General features: G+C 38.3%; 1 protein-coding gene across 1 annotated transcript in view; it reads right to left on the bottom strand.

Annotated features, from left to right (window-relative positions):
* Positions 1–19,081, bottom strand: part of LOC137634446 (DNA cross-link repair 1A protein-like) — a 60,031-nt gene extending 40,950 nt beyond the window's left edge. The window contains exons 1-4 of the mRNA XM_068366842.1: positions 18,968–19,081; positions 6,229–7,116; positions 1,865–1,957; positions 333–460 (exon numbers count right to left, since the gene is read on the bottom strand). Coding sequence (XP_068222943.1) covers positions 333–460; positions 1,865–1,957; positions 6,229–6,985 — 978 coding nt within the window. The 5' untranslated portion in view covers positions 6,986–7,116; positions 18,968–19,081. The remainder of the gene's footprint in view (positions 1–332; positions 461–1,864; positions 1,958–6,228; positions 7,117–18,967) is intronic.
* Positions 19,082–25,351: the final 6,270 nt, after the last annotated feature.

Raw genomic sequence — 25,351 nt, 5'->3', positions numbered from 1 at the left:
AAGATTAATATTGAAAAACAAATTTTCAACTGCTTAAAAAATATGACAAAATATGAACAGTACTGTATCAAAAAGAAAGTATACTTTATAGACTTCCTATGTAAGAAAAATCTCTCTTAACGAACATGGGGCTTAAATAGTAAACAAAGCCAAAACATTTCTAACGTACGATCACAGGTACTTTGCAATTTCCTTACGTTGTTTCATGGCAGTTTCATTCAAAACTTATGCTTCTGAAATCTATGGATAATACAGCAACAAGTGAGATCCTAATGAATAAGTAAAAGGGTATACTAAATTTTAAAATATAAAAGAAATACATTGGAGTTTACCTTGGGAATATAGGAACTCCCAGAAGGCTTGGGAATATAGGAACTCTCAGAAGGCTTTCGTCTGCTGCTTCTCAGTATTCGTGAACTGCAACCACCTTGAGACACAATCTCTTGAGCCTTTGAATATCCTTAAGAGAAAGAAAAAATATTACATTACATAAATTTCAGAAGTAAATACATAAAGATTCAATTAGTTATCACTTTGATGCTTGCATCAGGCGGAAAGAAGCAAACGGGTTCTCAAAAGCATGCATAAAACAACTTTCTTTCTTGCTTGAGGGTACACTTTGGCACACTTTTCTATCTAGTTTCTCTTCCTCTTGTTCTGTTAAAGTTTTTATATTTTAAATAGGAAATATTTATTTTAATATTGTTACTATTCCTAAAATGTTCTATTTTTCCTTATCTCCTTATTTCTTTTCCTCACTGGGCTATTTTCCCTGTTGGGGCCCCTGGGCTTATAGCATCCTGCTTTTCCAACTAGGGTTGTAGCTTAGCATTTAATAATAATAATAATAATAATAAGCCTTATTCTACTATAGCCTTTAATGTATACACAAAAAAAAGGAAAAAGAAGGCACATTGAACTTTATAGGAAAGCGTCTATCCCTTTAAGTTAGTGTTTGAACATACAGCAGTGAACTCGCATTGAACAGTTGTCTTTCTTCAAATAACAACTTAGTTCCATATTAACCCTTTTACCCCCAAAGGACGTACTGGTACGTTTCACAAAAGCCATCCCTTTACCCCCATGGACGTACCGGCACGTCCTCGCAAAAAAACATGCTATAAAAAATGTTTTTTCATATTTTTGATAATTTTTTGAGAAAATTCAGGCATTTTCCAAGAGAATAAGACCAACTTGACCTCTCTGTGACAAAAATTAAGGCTGTTAGGGCAATTTAAAAAGTATATACTGCAAAATGTGCTGGGGAAAAAATAACCCCTTGGGGGTTAAGGGTTGGAAATTTCCAAATAGCCTGGGGGTAAAAGGGTTATGATCAAATATAATAAACATACAAATACAATTACACTATAAACTATGTTACTATTATTATAAGCAAGCTACAACCCTAGTTGGAAAAGTAGGATGCTATTACCCCAAGGGCTCCAATAGGGAAAAATAGCCAAGTGAATAAAGGATATAAGGAAATAAATAAACTACAAGAGAAGTAATGAACAATTGAAATAAAAATACTTCAAGAACAGTAATAACATTAAAGTAGATCTTTCATATATAAACTATAAAAAGAGACTCATGTCAGCCTGTTCAACATAAAAACATTCACCGTACGTTTGAACTTTTAAAAATATCAGATAACAGCTACAATGTAAAATTATAAATCAGAGCAAATCATACATTGGACTAAGATCTATTGAATAAGAAAACTGTTTTGAGCAAAACACTAGTAAGGTTAAACTCACTTCATTTGACAAAAGACAAGAACAGTATGGTGCAAAATCTTCTACAACTAAGAACAGTTGTAAAACCAAATCATTTCTAAAATGTTATATACAAAACTTATTCTTACCATAATGTACATTAGAGCAGTCCTTTTGCGCCTTATCTTTGGATGATTTAACCTGTGATTTCTTTAATTTCTTTTGAAGCCTCTTCACAGGCCCTGAAAGTTTAATAATCTTTTAATTTTTATGTTACAATATTTCTTAACCCTTTTACCCCAAAAGGACGCACTGGTACGTTTCACAAAACTCATCCCTTTACCCCCATGGAAGTACCGGTACGTCCTTGCAAAAAAATGCTATTTAAATTTTTTTTTTCATATTTTTGATAATTTTTTGAAAAATTTCAGGCATTTTCCAAGAGAATGAGACCAACCTGACCTCTCTATGACAAAAATTAAGGCTGTTAAAGCAATTTAAAAAAAATATACTGCAAAATGTGCTGGGAAAAAAAATAACCCCTTGGGGGTTAAGGGTTGGAAATTTCAAAAGAGCCCAGGGGGTAAAAGGGTTAATGACTTTTAAAGTGGGATTATGAATTTGGGCCATACACTCCATGAACTAGGACTTGTGAGGGCATTCAGTTAGAAGAGGTTGGAAAGCAAGATGGAAAAGAAGAAATGGGAATGAAAGAGAAGTAGATGGATATAAAGCAAGTGCAGTTAGGGACCAAAAGAATACAGAAAAGACCCTTAAATAATGCCTAAAGTACACCCTGGGAGGCACACTGATGGCTAATATTAACCCCCCCCCTTCGGGATAAAGAAATCTCAAAGAATTGATATTAGCAACCGAGCACTCTAATAAATCTACAGAATTAAACAATATCATTTGATAGAGTAAGCAAAACATTATTTGTACTGTACATACATACATACATATACCAAGGCACTTGCCCCAATTTTGGGGGGTAGCCGACATCAACAAATGAAACAAAACAAAAAGGGGACCTCTATTCTCTACGTTCCTCCCAGCCTGACAAGGGACTCAACCGAGTTCAGCTGGTACTGCTAGGGTGCCACAGCCCACCCTCCCCCGTTATCCACCACAGATGAAGCTTCATAATGCTGAATCCCCTACTGCTGCTACCTCCGCGGTCATCTAAGGCACCGGAGGAAGCAGCAGGGCCTACCGGAACTGAGTCACAATCACTTGCCATTCATTCCTATTTCTAGCACGCCCTCTTGCCTCTCCCACATCTATCCTCCAATCACATTATTTGTAATAACCTGATATCTCTTTCATATGAAACCTGACTATTTATTGGCTTTAGTAGCTGGAAATCATAGGCATGGGATTCAGGTTAGGCCTACCCTAGGACAAAATCTAACAAAATTTGACTCACAAACAGTTTCTTGGGGCCTATTAAGTTTGGAAGTTAAAGACCTTCTGTATACTTCTAACATCCAAGAATTGGATCACAGTAACCTTAAAAAGCAGCAATGTGTGTTGAGCAACATCTGGGGGAAACTATTATGTAGGGGGAATAGTTATACAGAGCAAAGACACATACAAAAAAGGATAAAGCTGTACAGTATATAGGAAAGGGGGTGGAAAAATAAGAAAAAATGCAAATGTAACTAAAAAGAAATATTTGAGTAGAAAACAATCAGGATCTGTCCATGAATTAAGGAAGAAGGATGTCAGGAGTAGAAAAGTGGGTGAAGAACCAAAGTAGAACATGGGAAAGGTGCCAACAGAATCCTTATATTGCAGATAGAAAAATATAAATACTGTATTCACAATGCAGTACCAAAGTTAATGAGGAAAACTATAAAAGATTTGTTAGGAACAAAGTAAATAAGGAAGAAAATACTGTAGAAAAACAATTTTTTATGTAACCTAATTTTTTTTTTTCAATACAAAACCAAAATTCATAATTAGCCTGCTCCATAGTCAAATTGCCCCACCAGTTTCTTCGGATTCTTTAACACAGAAGGAAAATAACCAGACCACCTTTAATATATTAGTAAGGAGTACATGCTAATCTCATTCTTTCACATCTATTATTATGTAGCTTCAACGAAGGGTCAGGCAGGTTGGAATTTCTTTTATCATTGTCTGCTTTGTGACAATTTCTAATTCATTATCATAGACATTTTACCCATCCTACTATTAAGGCTTCTGGCACTTGGAGCAAGATGGACAGACAGAAGAGTCTGGTGGTCTACAAGTCTTTACCTAAGGGGCTGTGAAAACAAACAGGTAGTGTACATTGCCCTGCAAGACAATCTCTACCAATCAAAACTTCTCATAACTGGGAATGGAAAGTAAACACTGGCAAATTTTTCCTTGAATCCATGCATCTCTAATAATCATATTAACTTCATTTTTAAAGTCTCAACTGAACTCTTAACTGGTTTCCTTCTTATTTATTTCAAATGTTCTTTTGCTCTATTTGAAATATCAACTTTTGAGGTCTAAGTTTTGATGATTCATTTGAACAAATATGGAAAATTCGGGATTTCATTACATTTGCTGTAGAAATGGAACCTATGATATAAATTTTGGAAAGCCTGAGAACACTAAATTTCATCGTCTATTATAATGGACCGTTTAAAGTTTTAACTTTGCCTTCCTAATTAATTTGTCTACCTTCACGCATTATTTTTGGCGAATTTCTCTTTTATTACCTAGGTATTGCGTGATACCCCTTTTGGTGAGAAAAGCTCAACTGATCATGGGTGAGCACGGTCCAAAAGGGGGAGAAGCGCGCGGGTGTATTGCGCTTTCTGTCTAAGAGCAGATAAGGGCTGAGAGCGAGCGTGAAACACAGAAGGGTGAGCCTGGTGTGCAGCTTTCAACCTAGCCAGGTGAGCATGATGGTAATTTCATCTGACAGGTGCGACGAGCTCTGCGTACTGAAGACTAAGTTACAAGACAGCATGGGTGCGCTAGAGAAACCTGTCCCTTGGACGATCACTAAAGGAATCGTCTGCGAGCTGCGAAAGGCTAAAGTGCTCAATCGAAAAGTTGCGCTGGCACTTCTCATCTACCTGGGGAATAGACTGGGAAATAGAATCCCAGGTAAGGACAACATACCGCACTTGTGAGGGCATCTGCTGAAGGTTCCCGGAGGATCGCCACGCCCAGAAGGAAGAGGGCGGCTAAGGCCTTCCGCCCTTCTTTGCGCTGGGGCGTGCACTGGGGAAACACTCACCTGAGCATCATCTAGGAGAGAACAGGCAAACCTGTCCTCGCGCTGAGCTTGCACTCTACCCGAGGGGTGCAAACAATGGGGTAATGCTCCCCTGAGCGCTACCTCGGAGAGACCAAGCTCTGCTCGCGAACTCACCCTCAGGAGTGAGCACGCTGAGGCAACACTCCCAGAGTAATAACTTTCAGATCCTCCAATGGGAGAGGATCTGCTGCTGCCAATGAAGGTTTTGGCAGCAAGAAACCAAACCAAAAAAGACTCCTTCCTGTCAAATCTAGAAGGGAAGTGCAGAAGTCAACCACACCAGGAACAGAAGCACTATCTAGCTGCCCACAAACCAACACCTGCAGAAGCCAGTCCTAAGATGGGGAACCCAAAAGTCCTAATGAAGGCCAGAACAGATGCAAGGGGTCTTGACCTGCGGACTCTGCAGGGGAGGGAGGTTTTGACATCTCACAAGGAGAGATGGGAATAGCTTCCGGACCTGATGGTTGCCCTAGAGTTAAGGGGTCACCGGTCTTACTCAATCGACAACCGGAGGAGGCCGAATGAGAGGAGGCAGAGGGAAGGGTACCAGGAGGGGGAGGAAGTTGTCGGGATTTCTTGGACTTTGAGGAAGACCCTGAAGGCGAAGAATCCCTTTCAGACATGTTATTCCTCCTCCTGCCATACCGTTCTCACTGGGAGGATGATCGTTCCTGATACTCAGCGCATGGAGACGCCTTCATTCAGGTATGTCTAAAGAGCAAAGGCGGTGAGGATCCATTTCCACGAATGACATAAAATTTCCGCAGAGTGGCCCGCTATGCCAGGAGATACCAGCATGTCGACAACCTCAAGGTTAACCACTCATGCGTGAAACGATAAAGAAAATAATTAAAGTCTTTATCAGGAAAGACAGTTCCAGGAGCAGTGAAGAGAACGTTCACTCTGAACCACAGCTAAAATCTAAGTGGGGTGTTTGCGAGTGGGCTTCCCCGCTACCCACTGGAAACAACCGGTCGGTTGTTGACACTTCATTCAAAAAAACTTTTCAAGGCCATGTTCCAGCTTGCACTATTTTCTATCTCCTAACTAAAGAACAAGGGTTTGCATTCATGTCGGAACAAACTGTCCTAATAATAATTAACAGTAATAGCTTATTAACTTAACGATATCTCTCTGCACAAATCCCTTTACAAGAAAACTACAGTACAGTACTTACAGATAACAGGGAAATCACACAATAAAATAATCTGCTTTTATGACACCACCTTTGGTCTTTCATATTCTTACCTTTATCTAGTTCGCTGTGTATGAGGCTGTATGGCCATCCCAAATGCAGATGCCAGCTTGACTTCAAAACTCCATTTTCCTTCACATATTCTTTAAAAATTCCTTTTTCTTTTAGACGTTCTTTAACCCTTTTAATTACTGCTTTCCTCATGTGTTTATAATGGTCTGTATGGTTATCAAAATTGCTCGAATCAATACTGCATAACGACATGTCATCCGACTTCGATCCTTCATTGAAACATTTCCTATAACACAAATCATCAGCCTCTGGTTTCTCAAGACAATTCTCATGGTTCTCTGCAGAATAATTCAATGATTTTTCTCTAATTTTATCAGCGTGACTCCTGTAAACAAAATCTGATGTAGGTTTATCAGAAGATGTGAGATCCCTCAAGAAGATATTTAAAATAAAATTCCTCTGTTCACTGGGATCCTCACAAACGACAGGGAGACACTCTTCTACATCAACGTACTCCACAGAATTAATAGAAATAACATCAGGAGCCCCTTGAGAAGCCGATTCAAACTCCGACTTGCAAAATTTCACAATGGCAAAAATATCATTTGAATCATCAACCATCCGGGCCCTAAAGTCCCGGGCTAGCTCTTCAATGTCAGGAAGGCTGTCCATCAAGAAGGAATCTTCATCGGAACAATTAAGAAATCCTTGGACACTCGAGCTCTTGTCAATTTGATTATCAAGTTTCATCTTTTTATTTTGGTTCATTATCATCTCTAAGTGATTCAACCCGACCATGTAAAACAACAATGGTTAAGGATAAACAAAAAGTAGCGTTCTCAATTTCCATTTGATCCTAGGAATCTGAATTCCCAACAAGAGATGTGATAATCTCCGTGCATCTTATGAGTCGAATTCATTTGAACCATCTGAAACAGAGAAAAAATCTGGATAGAATCCAATGACATACAATTACGCTTACGAGAAAAATACAGATGCATTTGCTCATATGTATCTATGTTGAATCATTTGTCTGACTCCATCCCAACAAAATATTATAGAAGAAAATAAGAAAATAAGATACAAATCATTAGCTATTTATACCAATATACAGCAATTATAAAGAGCAAATCCTTCCAGTAAATCAAACTATTTATGATAAAATGTTATTTTCATTAGTAAAATAAATTTTTGAATATACTTACCCGATAATCATGTAGCTGTCAACTCTGTTGCCGACAGAAATCTACGGTCGGGATACGCCAGCGATCGCTATACAGGTGGGGGTGAACACCACAGCGCCATCTGTGGTCAGGTACTCCAGTACTTCTTGTCAACACCACCTCAATTTTTTCCTCGGTCCACTGGTTCTCTATGGGGAGGAAGGGTGGGTCAATTAAATCATGATTATCAGGTAAGTATATTCAAAAATTTATTTTACTAATGAAAATAACATTTTTCAATATTAATCTTACCCGATAATCATGTAGCTGATTCACACCCAGGGTGGTGGGTGGTGGAGACCAGCATACATGTTAACAAAGAAGCTAAGTATCCCGTATTTTATTTTATTAGTTATTCAAAAATAACATAAAATAAATAAGTACCTGGTAAGGAAGACGACTTGAACCATTACTCTGCCTTTATTAAGTACGTCTTCCTTAATGAGCGTAGCGGTCCTCTTAGGATGCTGAACGACTCTTAGGTGCTGAAATATAAAGGGCTGCAACCCATACTAAAGGACCTCATCACAACCTTTAACCTCGGCGCTTCTCAAGAAAGAATTGACCACCCGCCAAATCAACAAGGATGTGGAAGGCTTCTTAGCCGACCGTACAACCCATAAAAAGTATTCAAGAGAAAGGTTAAAAAGGTTATGGGATTATGGGAATGTAGTGGCTGAGCCCCCGCCTACTACTGCATTCGTTGCTACGAATGGTCCCAGGGTGTAGCAGTTCTCGTAAAGAGACTGGACATCTTTGAGATAGAATGATGCGAACACTGACTTGCTTCTCCAATAGGTTGCATCCATAACACTCTGCAGAGAACGGTTCTGTTTGAGGGCCACTGAAGTAGCCACAGCTCTCACTTCATGTGTCCTTACCTTCAGCAAAGCAAGGTCTTCTTCCTTCAGATGAGAATGTGCTTCCCTAATCAGGAGCCTGAATAGGTAAGAAACTGAGTTCTTAGACCTTGGAAGAGAAGGCTTCTTGATAGCACACCATAAGGCTTCTGATTGTCCTCGTAAAGGTTATGACCTTTTTAGATAGTACCTAAGAGCTCTGACTGGGCAAAGTACTCTCTCCAGTTCGTCCCCCACCAAGTTGGACAGGCTTGGGATCTCGAACGACTTAGGCCAAGAACGTGAAGGAAGCTCGTTTTAGCAAAAAACCGAGCTGCAAGGAACATGTAGCCGTTTCAGATGTGAAAACTATGTTCCTGCTGAAGGCGTGGATCTCACTTACTCTTTTAGCTGTTGTCAAGCACACGAGGAAAAGAGTTTTTAATGTGAGGTCCTTAAAAGAGGCTGATTGGAGAGGTTCAAATCTTGATGACATAAGGAACCTTAGGACCACGTCTAGATTCCAGCCTGGAGTGGACAACCGACGTTCCTTTGAGGTCTCAAAAGACCTAAGGAGGTCCTGTAGATCTTTGTTGGTGGAAAGATCCAAGCCTCTGTGGTGGAAAACCGCTGCCAACATACTTCTGTAACCCTTAATAGTAGGAGCTGAAAGGGATCTTACGTTCCTTAGATGTAACAGGAAGTCAGCAATCTGGGTTACAGTGGTACTGGATGAGGAAACTGCATTGGCCTTGTACCAGCTTCGGAAGACTTCCCCTTTAGACTGATAGACTCTGAGAGTGGATGTCCTCCTTGCTCTGGCAATCGCTCTGGCTGCCTCCTTCGAAAAGCCCCTAGCTCTTGAGAGTCTTTCGAAAGTCTGAAGGCAGTCAGACGAAGAGCGTGGAGGTTTGGATGTACCTTCTTTACGTGAGGTAGACGTAGAAGGTCCACTCCTAGAGGAAGAGTCCTGGGAATGTCGACCAGCCATTGCAGTACCTCTATGAACCATTCTCTCGCGGGCCAGAGCGGAGCCAACCAACGTCAGCCGTGTCCCTTTGCGAGAGGCGAACTTCTGAAGTACCCTGTTGACAATCTTGAACGGCGGGAATGCATACAGGTCGAGATGGGACCAATCCAGCAGAAAAGCATCCACGTGAACTGCTGCTGGGTCTGGAATCGGAGAACAATACAACGGGAGCCTCTAGGTTATCGAGGTAGCGAACAGATCTATGGTTGGCTGACCCCACAGGGCCCAAAGTCTGCTGCAAACATTCTTGTGAAGGGTCCACTCTGTGGGGATGACCTGACCCTTCCGGCTAAGGCGATCTGCCATGACATTCATATCGCCCTGAATGAACCTCGTTACCAGCGTGAGCTTTCGATCTTTTAACCAGATGAGGAGGTCTCTTGCGATCTAGAACAACTTCCACGAATGAGTCCCTCCCTGCTTGGAGATGTAAGCCAATGCTGTGGTGTTGTCAGAGTCCACCTCCACCACCTTGTTAAGCTGGAGGGACTTGAAGTTTATCAAGGCCAGATGAACCGCCAACAGCTCCTTGCAATAGATGTGAAGTGTCCTTAGCTCCTGATTCCATGTTCCCGAGCATTCCTGTCCGTCCAAAGTCGCACCCCAGCCCGTGTCTGATGCGTCAGAGAAGAGACGGCGGTCGGGTTTCTGAACAGCCAAAGGTAGACTTCCTTGAGAAGAAAGCTGTTCTTTCACCACGTGAGAGTAGACCTCCTCTCTTCGGAAACAGGAACTGAGATCGTCTCTAGCGTCATGTCCTTTATCCAGTGAGCCGCTAGATGATACTGAAGGGGGCGGAGGTGGCGTCTCCCTAACTCGATGAACAGGGCCAGCGATGAAAGTGTCCCTGTTAGACTCATCCACTACCTGACTGAGCATCAGTTCCTTCTCAGCATGCTCTGGATGCAATCTAGGGCTTAGTAGATCCTTGGGGCCGACGGAAAAGCCCGAAAAGCTCGACTCTGAAGATCCATACCCAGGTAGACAATGGTCTGGGATGGGACGAGCTGGGACTCCTCAAAATTGACCAGGAGGCCCAGTTCCTGGTCAGATCCATAGTCCATCTGAGAATCTCCAGACAGCGACGACTTGTGGGAGCTCTTAAAAGCTAGTCGTCTGACGGAGCCGGACACAAGATCATGGTACTGCTGCACAGTCTGTGAACTGTCAACCATGGGGAAGCGAGGAAGTACAGCGACAACCCGAAGCTGTCTAGACTGTCTGGGTCGTACAGACAACTCCTTATCGGGTTGCTGAGGTTGCCGCACTGCGTCACAACAAGTCACTTCTGCTGGTTGTTGAACGTCTTCCCAGTGACACACTGACTCCGTAAACAAAAAATCCTCTAACAAGGACTAAGCTTGGACTGCATGTCTTGCAACAAAGCTCAAGGTCTATGGGAGCAGGTGTGGTAACAGACGGGGTTAGCGACTGAAGTGGAACCATTACCCTCCCTGGAAGCATGTTATGCTTAAATAAAAGTCCATAGGAGGCTAAGCAGCTAAAGGCTCCTCTCCAAATGACAGAGTCCTCAAGGGAATATCAGAAGGAGGGAGAATAGCACTTTCTCATCTACAGGAACCATATCCGAGAAAAGCTAAGTTCTCTCAGTGAGGGTTTCACTGGTGCAAAAGCAGCAGACTAGAAGGCAACGTTATGAAACTGCTTGACAGTCTAGTGAGTTGGCAACAACCAAAGATGTGTGACTGAGGAGCATGCGGTAAGGTATGCAGAGCATGCTGTATGTAGAGCATGCTGTAAGGTAAGCAGAGCATGTTGCATGGCGTGCGGCTTATGCTGCATGGGATGAGGCTCATGCTGCATGGGATGAGGCTCATGCTGCATGGTATGAGGCTCATGCTGCATGGGATGAGGCTCATGCTGCAAGGGATGAGGCTCATGCCGCATGCGTTGAGGAGGATGCCGCATAGTATGAGGCTCCTGCCTCATGGGTTGAGGCGGTTGCCGCATAGCATGAGGCTCCTGCCTCATGGTTTGAGGAGGATGCCGCATAGCTTGAGGCTCCTCATAGCATGAGACTCCTGCCTCATGGGTTGAGGAGGATGCCGCATAGCATGAGGCTCCTGCCTCATGGGTTGAGGAGGATGCCGCATAGCATGAGGCTGCCTCATGGGTAGAGGAGGTTGTCGCATAGCATGAGGCTCCTGCCTCATGGGTTGAGGAGGATGCCGCATTGCATGAGGCTCCTGCCTCATGGTTTGAGGAGGATGCCGCATAGCATGAGGCTCCTGTGAGGTTCCTGCCTCAAGAGTTGCGTCTGCCTCAAGGGTTGAGGAGGTAGCTGCGCAGAGAGAGGCTCATGCTGTGAAGAATGCGGAGCTGCATGCATTGAGGCGGCTGCCTCATAGCATGAGGTTCCTGCCTCAAGAGTTGCGTCTGCCTCAAGGGTTGAGGAGGTGGCTGCGCAGAGAGAGGCTCTTGCCTCAAGAGTTGCGGCTCTTGCCTCAAGAGTTGAAGTTCTTGCCTCAAGAGTTGAGGTTCTTGCCTCAAGAGTTGAGGCTCTTGCCTCAAGAGTTGAGGTTCTTGCCTCAAGAGTTGAGGTTCTTGCCTCAAGAGTTGAGGTTCTTGCCTCAAGAGTTGAGGCTCTTGCCTCAAGAGTTGAGGTTCTTGCCTCAAGAGTTGAGGCTCTTGCCTCAAGAGTTGAGGTTCTTGCCTCAAGAGTTGAGGTTCTTGCCTCAAGAGTTGAGGCTCTTGCCTCAAGAGTTGAGGTTCTTGCCTCAAGAGTTGAGGCTCTTGCCTCAAGAGTTGAGGTTCTTGCCTCAAGAATTGAGGCTCTTGCCTCAAGAGTAGAGGTTCTTGCCTCAAGAGTTGAGGCTCTTGCCTCAGGAGTTGAGGCGGTTGCCGCATAGCATGAGGCTCCTGCCTCAAGGAAAGTGGAGGTTGCTGCATAGCGCTGGTACCTGGCAACTCCCAATGCGGCAGCTCACGCATGGAGGCAGGAGGAGCCTCAACATCATACGTCTGGCAGGGTGGACTGCGCAGAGGTGGAGGAGCGCTCGCAGGAGGAGGTGTGCTAACCTTCTCTGCCTGAAACTCCTGCATCAACACCACAAGCTGAGACTGCATTGTCTGCAGCATAGACCACTAGAGTTTAAGAAAGACAACAACAAACGGAGCTACTGTCCGTTGAGACTGAGGGTCTAAAACAGCTGGAGCGGCAACAGACGGAGTTACTGCCTGTTGCGATACCACCTTGCCTCTCTGGGAGGTGTGCAGTTGTCGTACTGCAGCAAGTCCGAACTGACCCAGTGCTAATGGCACCACCTAGGAGTTGGACTTGCGCGGAAGGGACCGACTTGCACTTAAAAGCTGCAAGATTTGGTCCATGGTTTCTGCGAGAAACCTCTTCCGCAGACGAGGAATAAAAGGGCTCTCTCGTCTTTGTGTGGGTGGGGTGATCACATCGGCTACGTGAGTTGGTAACACCCGAAACCACGGAGGGAAACGTCTGTTCGTCGATCAAGGCCTGATGAACCCATAAGTCCTTCGACATTACTTCTCCCCTGGGCTTGGGAGCTTGTAAGAGGTCCCAGACTAGGCGAACAACTGGCACGAACAGACGAACCCTCGAACGCAACACTGTAACACTTTGCGCTTATCACTTTATCACTTTTGATTTTCTGTTTGCACTTATTTCACTGAACTCGAAACTTTAAGTGGTTTGTACCTGAAACACGCAATTCTATCCTTCATTAAAAGTTAGTAATTGCGAAAACAGTATTACAATGTAACAGAAAAACATAATGAAAGATAAATAATTCAGTGGCTGGAAAAGAGACTAAACACTAGATCAAATAAACTACGTTTAAATTCTCTCACCGCATAAAGCCTGAGAACAAGAATAAAACTCTAGAAACGTTTACCTTCTTCCCCTAAAGAGACTAGGGAGAAGAGCAAAAACGATAACAACGTTACCCGCTTGAACGAAACGTTTATCCTCCTCTCTCTCCCTCCGTCTCTATCTCTCTCTCTCTCTCTCTCTTGACTTAGCACCTGAGAGATGAGCCCAATTATATATATCGTCAAAACATATTATTGTTAAAGGAAAAAAACTGAAAGATTTCCCAAATAAAAAGTTCCTTTATTAGAATTAAAACCATTTAAGCTAAGAAAGAATGAACAAAACGCTAGAATCGTTCTACTCTTACTGCAACGTGAAACCGTGAATCTCTCTCTCTATCGTAACGATAGAGAGCAAGTTGAACGTTCTGAACGTCAACAACTGCAGAGACAAAACAAAACGTTAGTTCAACTTTGAAAACAGTACGAGACTATCAAAGAAATTCTTTCAAAAACATTAAAATAGCATAATATGTTAACAGGTAAAAACGAAATGACGGGCTCAATGTTAATTAACTTCGGTTCCAAGAAAAGACCGCCTACTATTAGGAAAGGTCGAAAATAAACAAATATAAAAATTAATTTTAATAAGTTTATAATAAAAGGAAGTTAATCGAAGAGGCCTATAAAAGGCGGAGAGATATAAAATAAATCTATAACTTTTGTTAAGCAAAATTAAGAAAGAGAGTCTATACTCTCTTCGACACCAACACTTCCGTCTAAGGGAAGGGTCGGCCATTAAAAGTGAAAGAGAGTTCATACTCTCTTCGTCACCAAAATTAAATCAAAAATTAAATCAAATTAATTCCAAAAACTTGCTAAGCTAATGATAAAGCTTCCTGAATAGCGAAGGCTAAACTCTAGAGCAAATACATCACCAAATCGTGAGAAATAACTCCAGAATCAACAGCGTATCCATGTAGGTCTAGCCGGAGGCACGACAGAGGAAAAATTGAGGTGGTGTTGACAAGAAGTACTGGAGTACCTGACCACAGATGGCGCTGTGGTGTTCACCCCCACCTGTATAGCGATCGCTGGCGTATCCCGACCGTAGATTTCTGTCGGCAACAGAGTTGACAGCTACATGATTATCGGGTAAGATTAATATTGAAAACTTACATACACTTGATCATTGCTGATCGATGGAAAAGCCAAGTTCAATTTAAAAAATTAACTTTGTGAGGACATCACCCCAAAAGTGTTTCCTTTATCAAAATGTCTCAGACTATTATTCTTATAATTATCATTATTATTATTATTATTACTAACTAAGCAACAACCAAAGTTGCTATAAGCCCAAGAGCTCTAACAGGAAAAAATAGCCCACTGAGGAAAGGATTTAATGAAATAAATAAACTTAAAACCATGGTATCAAATAAGAGTACAATAAAAATCCTGGTTATCAAAATCTTGCAATATCTAAACCTCAAAAAAAAAATTCCACTTTCCAATACTGTTAACCCTTTTACCCCCAAAGGACTTACTGGTACGATTCACAAAACTCATCCCTTTACCCCCATGGACGTACCGGTACGTCCATGCAAAAAAAAGCTATAAAAATGATTTTTTTCATATTTTTGATAATTTTTTTGAGAAAATTCAGGCATTTTCCAAGAGAATGAGACCAACCTGACCTCTCTATAACAAAAATTAAGGCTGTTAGAGCAATCTATAAAAAATATACACCAAAATGTGCTAGGAAAAAAATAACCCCTTGGGGGTTAAGGGTTGGAAATTTCCAAATAGCCTGGGGGTAAAAGGGTTATAAGTTGAGAATTGAAGCACATTGCCATAATATTACAAAAGGAAGTGGATAGCAAGGTTGGTAGCGTCGCGGATTTCTATTGCAGTGGTCCCGAGTTCGGTCCCCGCCAGGGACGCGAATACCGTGAGACCTTCTACCGGGGGGTACTCCCAGGGTGGCGCCTGCGGGGGAGGTTAGAGGGGACTAGTGATAGTCCCTGCTGGCTAATGGTCGCCCGAGGAGGACGATGTAAATCGTCTCAGTGGAGACCTAAAACCCGCAACTTTAACTTTTTTTTTTAACCTTCATTTCTACGTTGTTACTATTAACCACTTGAAACCCGATGTTTCTCACTTGAAAAGTATCTGGAGAATCAAATTCCCCACTTAAACCTTTAAAGACCGCTCATGAATGGCAGAGGCAAGGGACAGTGACATTGCCCTATCAAGCAGGACAATGCCCTAGAGACTGACCATATATACATATCAGCACCCAAGCCCCCTCTTTACAAAGGCTACAACCAAGGAGGGCGCCATGCAATACCTGCTGATGACTCGGCAGATAGACCTATAGGCTCTCCGATATCCCCCATCCTTAGCTCACAAGGATGGTGAGGTTGCAGAGGCCAAAGAAACTAACGAGTTTGAGTAGGGCTCGAACCCCAGTCTTGCGATCACCGGTCAGGGACGTTACCACATCAGCAACCACCATTTCTCTACTGCACTTCAAAACCTTAAATCCCTCCCTAATCAAATATACGATTACAAGCCCTAATTAATTAAGAAGGATTTGCCTACCCAAACTTACCATAGAAGCCTAAAATGCCCTTTTCTTACTATGAATGACGCAAGGGTAAATATATGATACAACTTTACCTATGTATCATTTACAGTACTACTATGGCATGCTAGGATTAGAGAACACTGAGTTTGTTGGAGTTGATTAAGGAGCTAAGTGTAGCCTACAGTGTACTGGGTTGGTTTAAGGAAGAACTGGAGAATTGGGTGTTTCATTGGTCAAAATTCATCTGAATAGGCCTTGGTAAAAAAATTTCTGAATAGGCCTCGATCAAAATTTATATGAATAGACATCGATCAAAATTTATCTGAATAGGCCTCCGTCAAAATTCATCTGAATAGGCCTCGGTCAAAAGTAATCTGAATAGGCCTCGGTCAAAATTTATCTGAATAGGCCCATATATATCGAAAATACACCTGAAAAAATTCACATAAATTACTAATGGTGCAAAAATTTATCATTATTACAATAATTGGTGTACGGATAAAGATTTACCAAGACATGCTTATTTGGAGAAGCAGGAGGCCTATCATCTTTGGAAGGGTAACAGATCAGATTTGACATGAAATAACTATAGTAAGGTTCAAGCTTTTGCTCAGAGAGTTTATGCTTCAACTAAAAAGGACTACAATTTAACTATAAAAGAACCCGTTTCTGGTACAACTCAGGAACATAAATGGTGGTCTACCCTTAAATCTACACTCTTGGGTGTAGATGCAACAGTTCCTCCTTTACTTAAACCAGATGGCTCAGTCACTCACTGTCCAAAGGAAAAGGCAACCCTTTTGGCTGATGTTTTTGACAGTAAACAGAGTAATGAAAAACTTGAACTTCCTCATTCCTGTTTTCCTGAGGCTAAACTAACTAGTTTAGCTTTTCAATCTCGTGAAATTAAAGCTCTGTTGATGGACCTTGATGCTTATGGAGGTGTAGACCCAAATGGTATTTTTCCATTTTTTTTTATGAAGAAATTATAAAGACAGCAGATTTCTTAGCTCCAAAGTTATCTGTTATTTTGCGCAACTTAGCAAGAAGAAGAGCTATTAGCACTTGTTGGAGGATTGGTAATGTTACTCCTCTATGTAAATGTGTTTGTGGTAGCTCAAATCCCACTGATTATCGCCCAAGTTCCGTAACTCCCATATTATCTAAAGTTCTTGAGCGTCTTCTAGCTAAACGTCTTAATAGGTTTGCTAAAGGTAATCATCTATTCCCTAGTTTACAATTTGGTTTTCGTAAAGGCCTTGGAGCATGTGATGCCCTCCTTACAATCTCCAATGCTGTACAGAAATCTCTTGATTGTGGTCAGGAAGTTCGTATGATTGGCCTTGATTTTAGTGCTGCCTTTGACCGTGTTAATCATGAGGCCCTTATTTTCAAACTCAAACAGTTGGGAGTGAGTGGGTCATTTCTTAGCATTATTATTGATTTTTTAAGTAATAGATCTCAAAGAGTTGTTGTTGATGGGCACCATAGTGAATATAGGAATGTGATATCCGGTGTTCCACAGGGTAGTGTTCTTGGCCCAGTATTTTTCATACTATATACACATGACATGTGGTTTGGCCTAGAAAACAAGCTTGTTGCATATGCAGATGATGCTACTCTCTTTGCATCAATCCCATCTCCTGAATGTAGATCTGGGTTGGTGAATCCCTTAACAGAGATTTAGCTAAAATTAGTGCATGGTGCAAATTATGGGGTATGAAGTTGAATCCTAACAAAACTCCTAGTATGATTGTAAGTAGGTCAAGGACGGTGGCTCCTCAACATCCAGATCTCAGTATTGATAATGTTTCTTTAAATTTGTATGACTCTTTTAAAATTTTAGGTGTGATTCTCGACAGCAAATTTACTTTTGAGAAACACATTAGGTCTGTGTCTTCTTCAATTGCACAAAAAATTGGCTTATTGAGAAAGTCTTTAAAAATTTTCGGTGATCAATCTATTCTGAAGAAATGTTTTAATTCTTTCATTATACCTTGCTTTGAGTATTTTTCTCCTGTCTGGTGTTCAGCTGCTGATTCTCATCTTAATTTGTTGGACAGAAACTTACTGTCTATTAAATTTCTTATTCCTGATCTAGATATTAATCTCTGGCACCGTCGTTCAATTAGTTCATTATGCATGTCGCATAGGATTTTTCATAACTCTGACCATCCTTTACATTCAGATCTCCCTGGACAATTCTATCCTGTTCGTAATACTAGGCAGGCAGTTAATTCTAATAGCCAGGCTTTCTCCATCATAAGGCTTAATACTACACAGTATTCCAGAAGTTTTATTCCAATTGTTACCAAGTTGTGGAATGATCTTCCTAATCGGGTAGTTGAATCAGTAGAACTTCAAATGTTCAAAATTGGAGTAAATGTTTTTATGTTGACCAGGCGGACATGAGTCTATTTATAGTTTATATATGACATATCTGTTTTTGATGTTGTTAATAGTTTATATAAGACATATCTGTTTTGACTTTGTTACTGTTTTAGAATGATTTATTGTTAACTTGTTCTCGTCATTTATTTATTTCGTTATTTCCTTTCCTCATTGGGCTATTTTTCCCTATTGGAGCCCTTATGCTTATAGCATCTTGCTTTTCCAACTAGGGTTGTAGCTTGGCTAGTAATAATAATAATAAAGACGGCTTTGATCAAGGAAAAAACTGCATTGGGCAGATTAAGAAAAATGAGTGGAAGAAATGTATGTTATACTTAATACCTTAACCTAGAGGAGAAATTTTAATATATAATAACAATATACCAACAAATTTACCAAGAATACGATAAATGGTGCAGGGGTAAAGATTTAGGAAAAAAACTGCATTGGGCAGATTAAGTCAAATGAGTGGAGGAAATGTATGTTATACTTAATTCCTTAACCTAAAGGAGAAATTTTAATATATAATAACAATATACCAACAAATTTACCAAGAATACGATAAATGGTGCAAGGGTAAAGATTTAGTAAAAAAAAATTGCCGTGGGCAGATCAAGTCCTGCGAATGAAAGAAATGTATGATTCAATTAATTCACCAACCTTAAGGTGAAAATCTAATGTATATACCTATCCATACATGTAAATATACCATAAAATTTACCAAGAATACGATAAATGGTGCAAGGGTAAATATAAACCAACACGTCCCGCCCCAAGATCTAGAACAAACTGTAATATTATACCATTAATATAAACTGCTTAGAACTGTAAATACCCAATACAACATATCTAAACCAAATTAACTTTATATTGCAATGATAATGAGAACTCAGAACAGTTTTAACTTACGTCGTGTGAAATAAATTTTGTCATCGCACTCAGAAATACTGTTTCTAGATGGGTTAGTCTAAAAATCCCCAAAACTCATGATAAGAAATCCTCAAAAGAACCCAAAAAAATCCCCATTTCCACAAATATATTTTCTTCCGATCCCGTAGACTTTACTAATATAGAAATTAATCGCTATAGTTCATGTAAGTACAAGCAAACTAACTGCAACAATATAAAGATTTACTCATCTGTGTTTCTCCTTCATAGAAATTTGTACAAAATATCCCTATCCGACACACTAAATCCCTAAATATAGAGATAAATCCCTAAATATGGGGATAAATCCCTATATCTGGAAACACTGCCTGAGTCAGAATGTAAACAAAACAATAACAAAAACACGTTTGCAACGCGTAAATCGTTTCGTAAATTTGATACCAGGGTTGCCAGTTTGGCCTTTTTTCCGGCCAAAAAAAAACTCAAATTTGACCTTTTGTATTTAAATAGGTTGGCCTTTAGTAATATGAAAAAAAAGCCGGCCCTTAAATACTATATTTTTGACCTTTTTCTATTAATGGGTTGACCTTTTAAAGCCTCTGTTGATTAGAAATTGACCTTTTCTCATTTAGAAAACCTGGCAACCCTGTTTGACACAATGGTTAAAATTTTATCAGAATTATATTCAGGTTCAAGTTCAGGTTCCTCTGTGTCTTTTAGTTTTGTGTGTTCCTTATTTTAACTAGTTTTTCTCTTTTCATCCACATTTGTTGTAGTATACTTTTCTTATTTTCAATATTCTCTTCACAAAAAAAAAGAATTTTCCAACTGTTTGTGCACTATCTTCTTCGTATGGTTGTTGAAGCTCAATTGCTTTTATTCTTATATCACTAAACTGTGGACAAAATAATATAAAGTAATATTAAATGGGTTATATATATTTTACTCTATTGGATCGCGCATTTCAATGTCACAGAAAAGTTGGTCGCATATGACCAATAGAGACGAAATATAATCATTGATTATGAATAATCTTATCTTTATTTTACGAGAGTATCTATCGCTGATAATGCAATAGATCTAATAATTATAGCTTATCTGAAAAGTCAATATTGATTAAGTTTTTATCAGTTAGCCAAATATCTCTCTCAAATTAGTGGCTGTATCATGCACAGCTTTAGTATTCTGATCTTGTTTTATGGTTAAATTTATAAAATGGCCCAAGAATTTAGTTTATTGAAAAAATTTTTACCAAATTATTGAATCAACTGTCATGTGTTTTTACTGTCACAACATCGATTAAAAATGACAGCTTTAATTAAAAAAAATCGAATGAGTGTGAATCATAGGTCTACATTTAAGAAGAGAAATGAGCTGATTTTTTTAGGTTGCAAAGCTTTGCACAAAATGGGCATTATTATTAGATTTTGTGTATATAAGTTACATGATGGATGGAGTCATATTGATTTAAAAGCTCAAGATAGAGGCGCAACTGGTGAAATCTAACCGAGGCCCTTTGGGTCAATCAGTAGAACTTCAAAAGTTCAAAGTTGAAGCAAATGCTTTTTTGTTGACCAGACGGACATGAGTCTTTTTATAGTTTATATATGACATTTTTGTTGTTGACGTTGTTAATAGTTTATATATGATATATCTCTTTTGACATTACTTTTTTTAGAATGATTTATTGTTAATTTGTTCTCTTCAGTTATTTATTTCCTTATTTCCTTTCCTCACTGGGCTATTTTTCCCTATTGGAGCCCCTGGGCTTATAGCATCTTGCTTTTCCAATTAGGGTTGTAGCTTGGATAGTAATAATAATAATAATAATAATGTGTGGGAGGAGATGATGATGATGATGATATAAGTTAGAAATCACAAATATAGATGTGTGGGGGAAATTAGGGGTGCATATCCCCCCCATTCCCACCCTATCAAAATCCAGACCCCCAATATTACAGATTGATGGTAAAGGCAGGTATATTTTGCTGTTTTTTTTACTTTAAAAACACATTTTTTCTCTCTTTTATCTAATTATAGTACACTTCTTATCAGAATCAACAATTCTCTTAAATCAAGGGATTGTTATATTTTATTGCTACTTCAGAGTGTAGAGCATAATAGAAATATATATATATATATATATATATATATATATATATATATATATATATATATATATATATATATATATATATATATATATATATATTGATTCTTATTGGAAAGCATTCTAGCGACAGAAATGCAATGATTCACCTAATATCGATTTTTTTTTTACTACCGCATTCAAGATCACATGTCAGAAGTGCAAAAAAAAGAAACGCCTCAGTAAAAATAAATGCATATCATATGTTACAGTTTTTATCTTTCGAGAGAATGTCTTTAGATTTTCTATATTCTGAGAAAATAGGCCCTGAACAATTGAAATCTCAAACGTGAGCTGTAGGCCTACTCTCAAATTCATGATAAGAAACAGCGTAAATGATGTAAGATATAATTCCTAAACCTCTATCATAATCATTAAAAATACGAGATGATGTGAAGGATGATATGAAGAGAAGATATTTGGCATCAGGCAAACGACCCCATAATATAGGGACAATGTGGGAGAATTAAGAAAAATGCTTGATTGCTTGGTTCAAATGATGAGATTTCCCTATAATGAAATTCACTTGAAGTACTTTGATAAATACAAGTGATAATGAAAGATTGATCAAGCTTGATATATTGTCTATATAAAATACGCAAATTTTAGACACTCCAAAATCAAACCATTGTTCTCTAGTCTTGGGTAGTGCCATAGCCTCTGTACCATGGTCTTCCACTGTCTTGGGTTAGAGTTCTCTTGCTTGAGGGTACAATCAGGCACACTCTTCTATTTAATTTCTCTTCCTCTTGTTTTGTTAAAGTTTTCATAGTTTATATAGGAAATATTTATTTTAATGTTACTCTTCTTAAAATATTTTATTTTTCCTTCTTTCCTTTCCTTACTGGGCTATTTTCCCTGTTGGGGCCCCTGGGCTTATAGCATTTTGCTTTTCCAGCTAGGGTTATAGCTTAGCAAATAATAATAATAATAATGTGTGGACAAGTTTGCATGAAAGTGGGTCAAGGTCTAAACCCTGGTGAGTCATGTCTCAGCCTCCCAAGCATAGTTTAATATTTGACTCTCTTCGGCACATGTAGAGTATAGCTAATATCTTTTCTTAATATCACTCCATTACTTCTCATATAGTCTATTCGCTTCTTTATTTCCTTTCCTCGTTGGGCTATTATTTCCACTGTCTTGGGTAGAGTTCTCTTGCTTGAGAGTAAGTTCACTATTATATCACATTTATCTTTCTTTTGTTATTTTGAAGTTTTATATTTGATATATAATAGGTTTATTTTAATGTCGCTATTATTCTTAAACGTCTCTTGTAGTATATTTCCTTTCCTCACTGAGCTATTTTCCCTGTTGGAGCCCTTGGGCTTAGAGCATCCTGCTTTTCCAACTAGGGTCGTGGCTTAGCAAACAACAACAACAACAACAACAACAACAATAATAATAATAATAATAATAATAATAATAATAATAATAATAATAATAATAATAATAATGGAACCTTTGGGCAATCTTGCTTTTCCAACTAGGGTTGTAGCTTAGCTAGTAGTAGGCCTAGTCATGATAATTTAGTTTGTCAATCTATTTCGGTGCTAAATCATACTTTCATTCTGCATTAATTATTACATGGCAATTCTTATAAACCAAGACTTATAAATGCATTTTCCTGTATCAGTTTTATATACTTAAATCCAAAGTTGATTCTTTAGTATCTTGGGTATATGTCTTTTGTATAACCCTACTGCATTGAATTTCTACGCAAATTGTTACATTTGATTCTATAAATATATCCCCAATGACATAAAATCCTAATATCAATCATCTTTCTGATAGGAATAAGTCATGAGAAATATATACAGCATCAGAATGTAGCTAGTTCTTCGCCCATTCCCCCTAAACAGTCAGTGGAACGCCCTAACTACAACGTTAATAAGATAAGACATTAACACAATAAAATCCTTATATCAACCATGTTTCTGATAGGAATAAGTCATGAGAAATATATACAGCATCAGAATGTAGCTAGTCCTTCACCCATTCCCCCTAAACAGTCAGTGGAACCCCCAAACTACGACATTAATAAGATAAGATATTAAAAAAAGAACATAACCTTGTTTGAACAAAGTCATGTGAACGCGTATGTATACCTGAATATTTAACCATCATTTATGACTGATCACGTACACTAGTATAGTACAGTTATCAATCTGCCAATTAAGTGCTATTTCAGGTGCATTATGATATAACTAGTTGAACCAGTTCATAGTCTGTTTAGCACCTCTTCCAGTAGGCCTATGCACCTAGTTTCTAAAAGCACTGAACCCTTTCACCCCCAAAGGACGTACCGGTACGTTCTTGCAAAACACTGTTAATTACACATTTTTATACATTTTTGATAATTTTATGGGAAACTTCAGGCATTTTCCAAAAGAATGAGACCAACCTGACCTCTCTAGGACAAAAATTAAGCCTGTTAGAGCAATTAAAAAAAAAAAAAGAATTATATAGCAAAATGTAGAGATAAAGTCCTCATTATCATCATCATTATCATTGGCATCAGCTTAATTAATTGATAAGTTCAATTCGTTTTTCTAGTGTTTTATGATCTGAATTTAAATACTTTAGTATCTTCTAATTTTCTAAAGTTTTCAAAACAACGTAGTTCTTGTGCTACTATTAAATACTGTTAGCCCTGTGTTCCGTTTTTATTTATTTATTTATTTAATTACATTTATATATTATGTTCGTGTATTTTATCGTACATTCATTCACTACTTTACGCATTTCAATATTAAAATACGACTTTTGATTTGATAAAGAGTAAATTAAGCATTTTTTAAATTGAACCTTCAAATTTCTATAGTGATCAGTGTTGTTGACTAATTATTATTATTATTATTATTATTATTATTATTATTATTATTATTATTATTATTATTATTATTATTATTATTATTATTATTATTATTATAAAATAGCCCAATGAGGTAAGAGTCTATTAATAGACATATTTTAACGTAATCTTAATTGATTATTACTGAATATTTGATTAGACTATTTCTAACTGTTCATCTGAATTTTCTTGATTCACCCAATTATTATTTTTTTTATTTGCAAATTCGTGCTAATTTGGTTTAGCCTACTATTTGTATGCCCAAAGTTAAAAGAAAATAATTTTTAAATTTCAAATTACTTTAAATTACGCAAGTTTTATAGCAAATTGTAGCTTGACTATATTTAAATGTACGCTATTCTTAATGATTTCATAGTAACATTGGTAGAATTGTGTTTAAGATGTTAAAACCTACACACCAATTATTGTCACAATCCACGAATATTCAATAAAGTATATAATAAATTATGACTTTATGGAAATTATCCCACTAAAGATGTATTCGCTTATAGAATGACATTTTATATAGAGTTAATTTTGAATTTTTGTTAATTCCTATAAGGAGTCATTTACCTAACATGAAAATGTTCTTGGTTTATTAATTATTCAATAGAAAAATTTAATTATTGACAAGCAAAACAGCCAACAGTAGCTTATTAAATATAATTTCCTCACTATGTAATCGGAAAAAATAAGGTAATTAGTCGATACCGTTTATAGAACAAAAGGTAATTTAGGATAGTAATTTGCCATTTAGTCACTGATACGAGACTGCTAATTGTAGAGTGGTGATTATATCTTTGAATGATAATATATTGAACATCCATGAAGTTCAGATGGGGACATGACAAAGCAAAACAAATAATTAAATTTTCTGACGTTCGCATAGTCACCTGACTGTCAAGAAATATCGTTTACTCACAAGGAAGAAAAGTGCTCAGAAAATAGAAGATTAATGCATTAATTTCAACACAATACTTTATGATGATTATAAATATTGGTTTTGTGTTTTATTATGAATATGATAATGTTTTGAATAGTGAATTTTGTAATATTATGACGTTCGCATAGTCACCTGACTGTCAAGAAATATCATTTACTCACAAGGAATAAGAATATTGCTCAGAAAATATATGAGTAATGCATTAATTTCAACACAACACTTTATGATGATTATAAATATTGATTTTGTGTTTTATTATGAATATGATTAGGTTTTGAATAGTGAATATTGTAATATTATTCTGTCAAGAAATATCGTTTACTCACAAGGAATAAGAATATTGCTCAGAAAATAGAAGAGTAATGCATTAATTTCAACAAAACACTTTATGATGATTATAAATATTAATTTTGTGTTTTATTAGGAATAATATAATGTTTTGAATAGTGAATATTGTAATAT

This window comes from Palaemon carinicauda, chromosome 44, assembly GCF_036898095.1.
Source record: "Palaemon carinicauda isolate YSFRI2023 chromosome 44, ASM3689809v2, whole genome shotgun sequence".
NCBI classification, from domain to species: Eukaryota; Metazoa; Arthropoda; class Malacostraca; order Decapoda; family Palaemonidae; genus Palaemon; species Palaemon carinicauda.
This window is presented reverse-complemented; position numbering and strand designations above follow the sequence as displayed.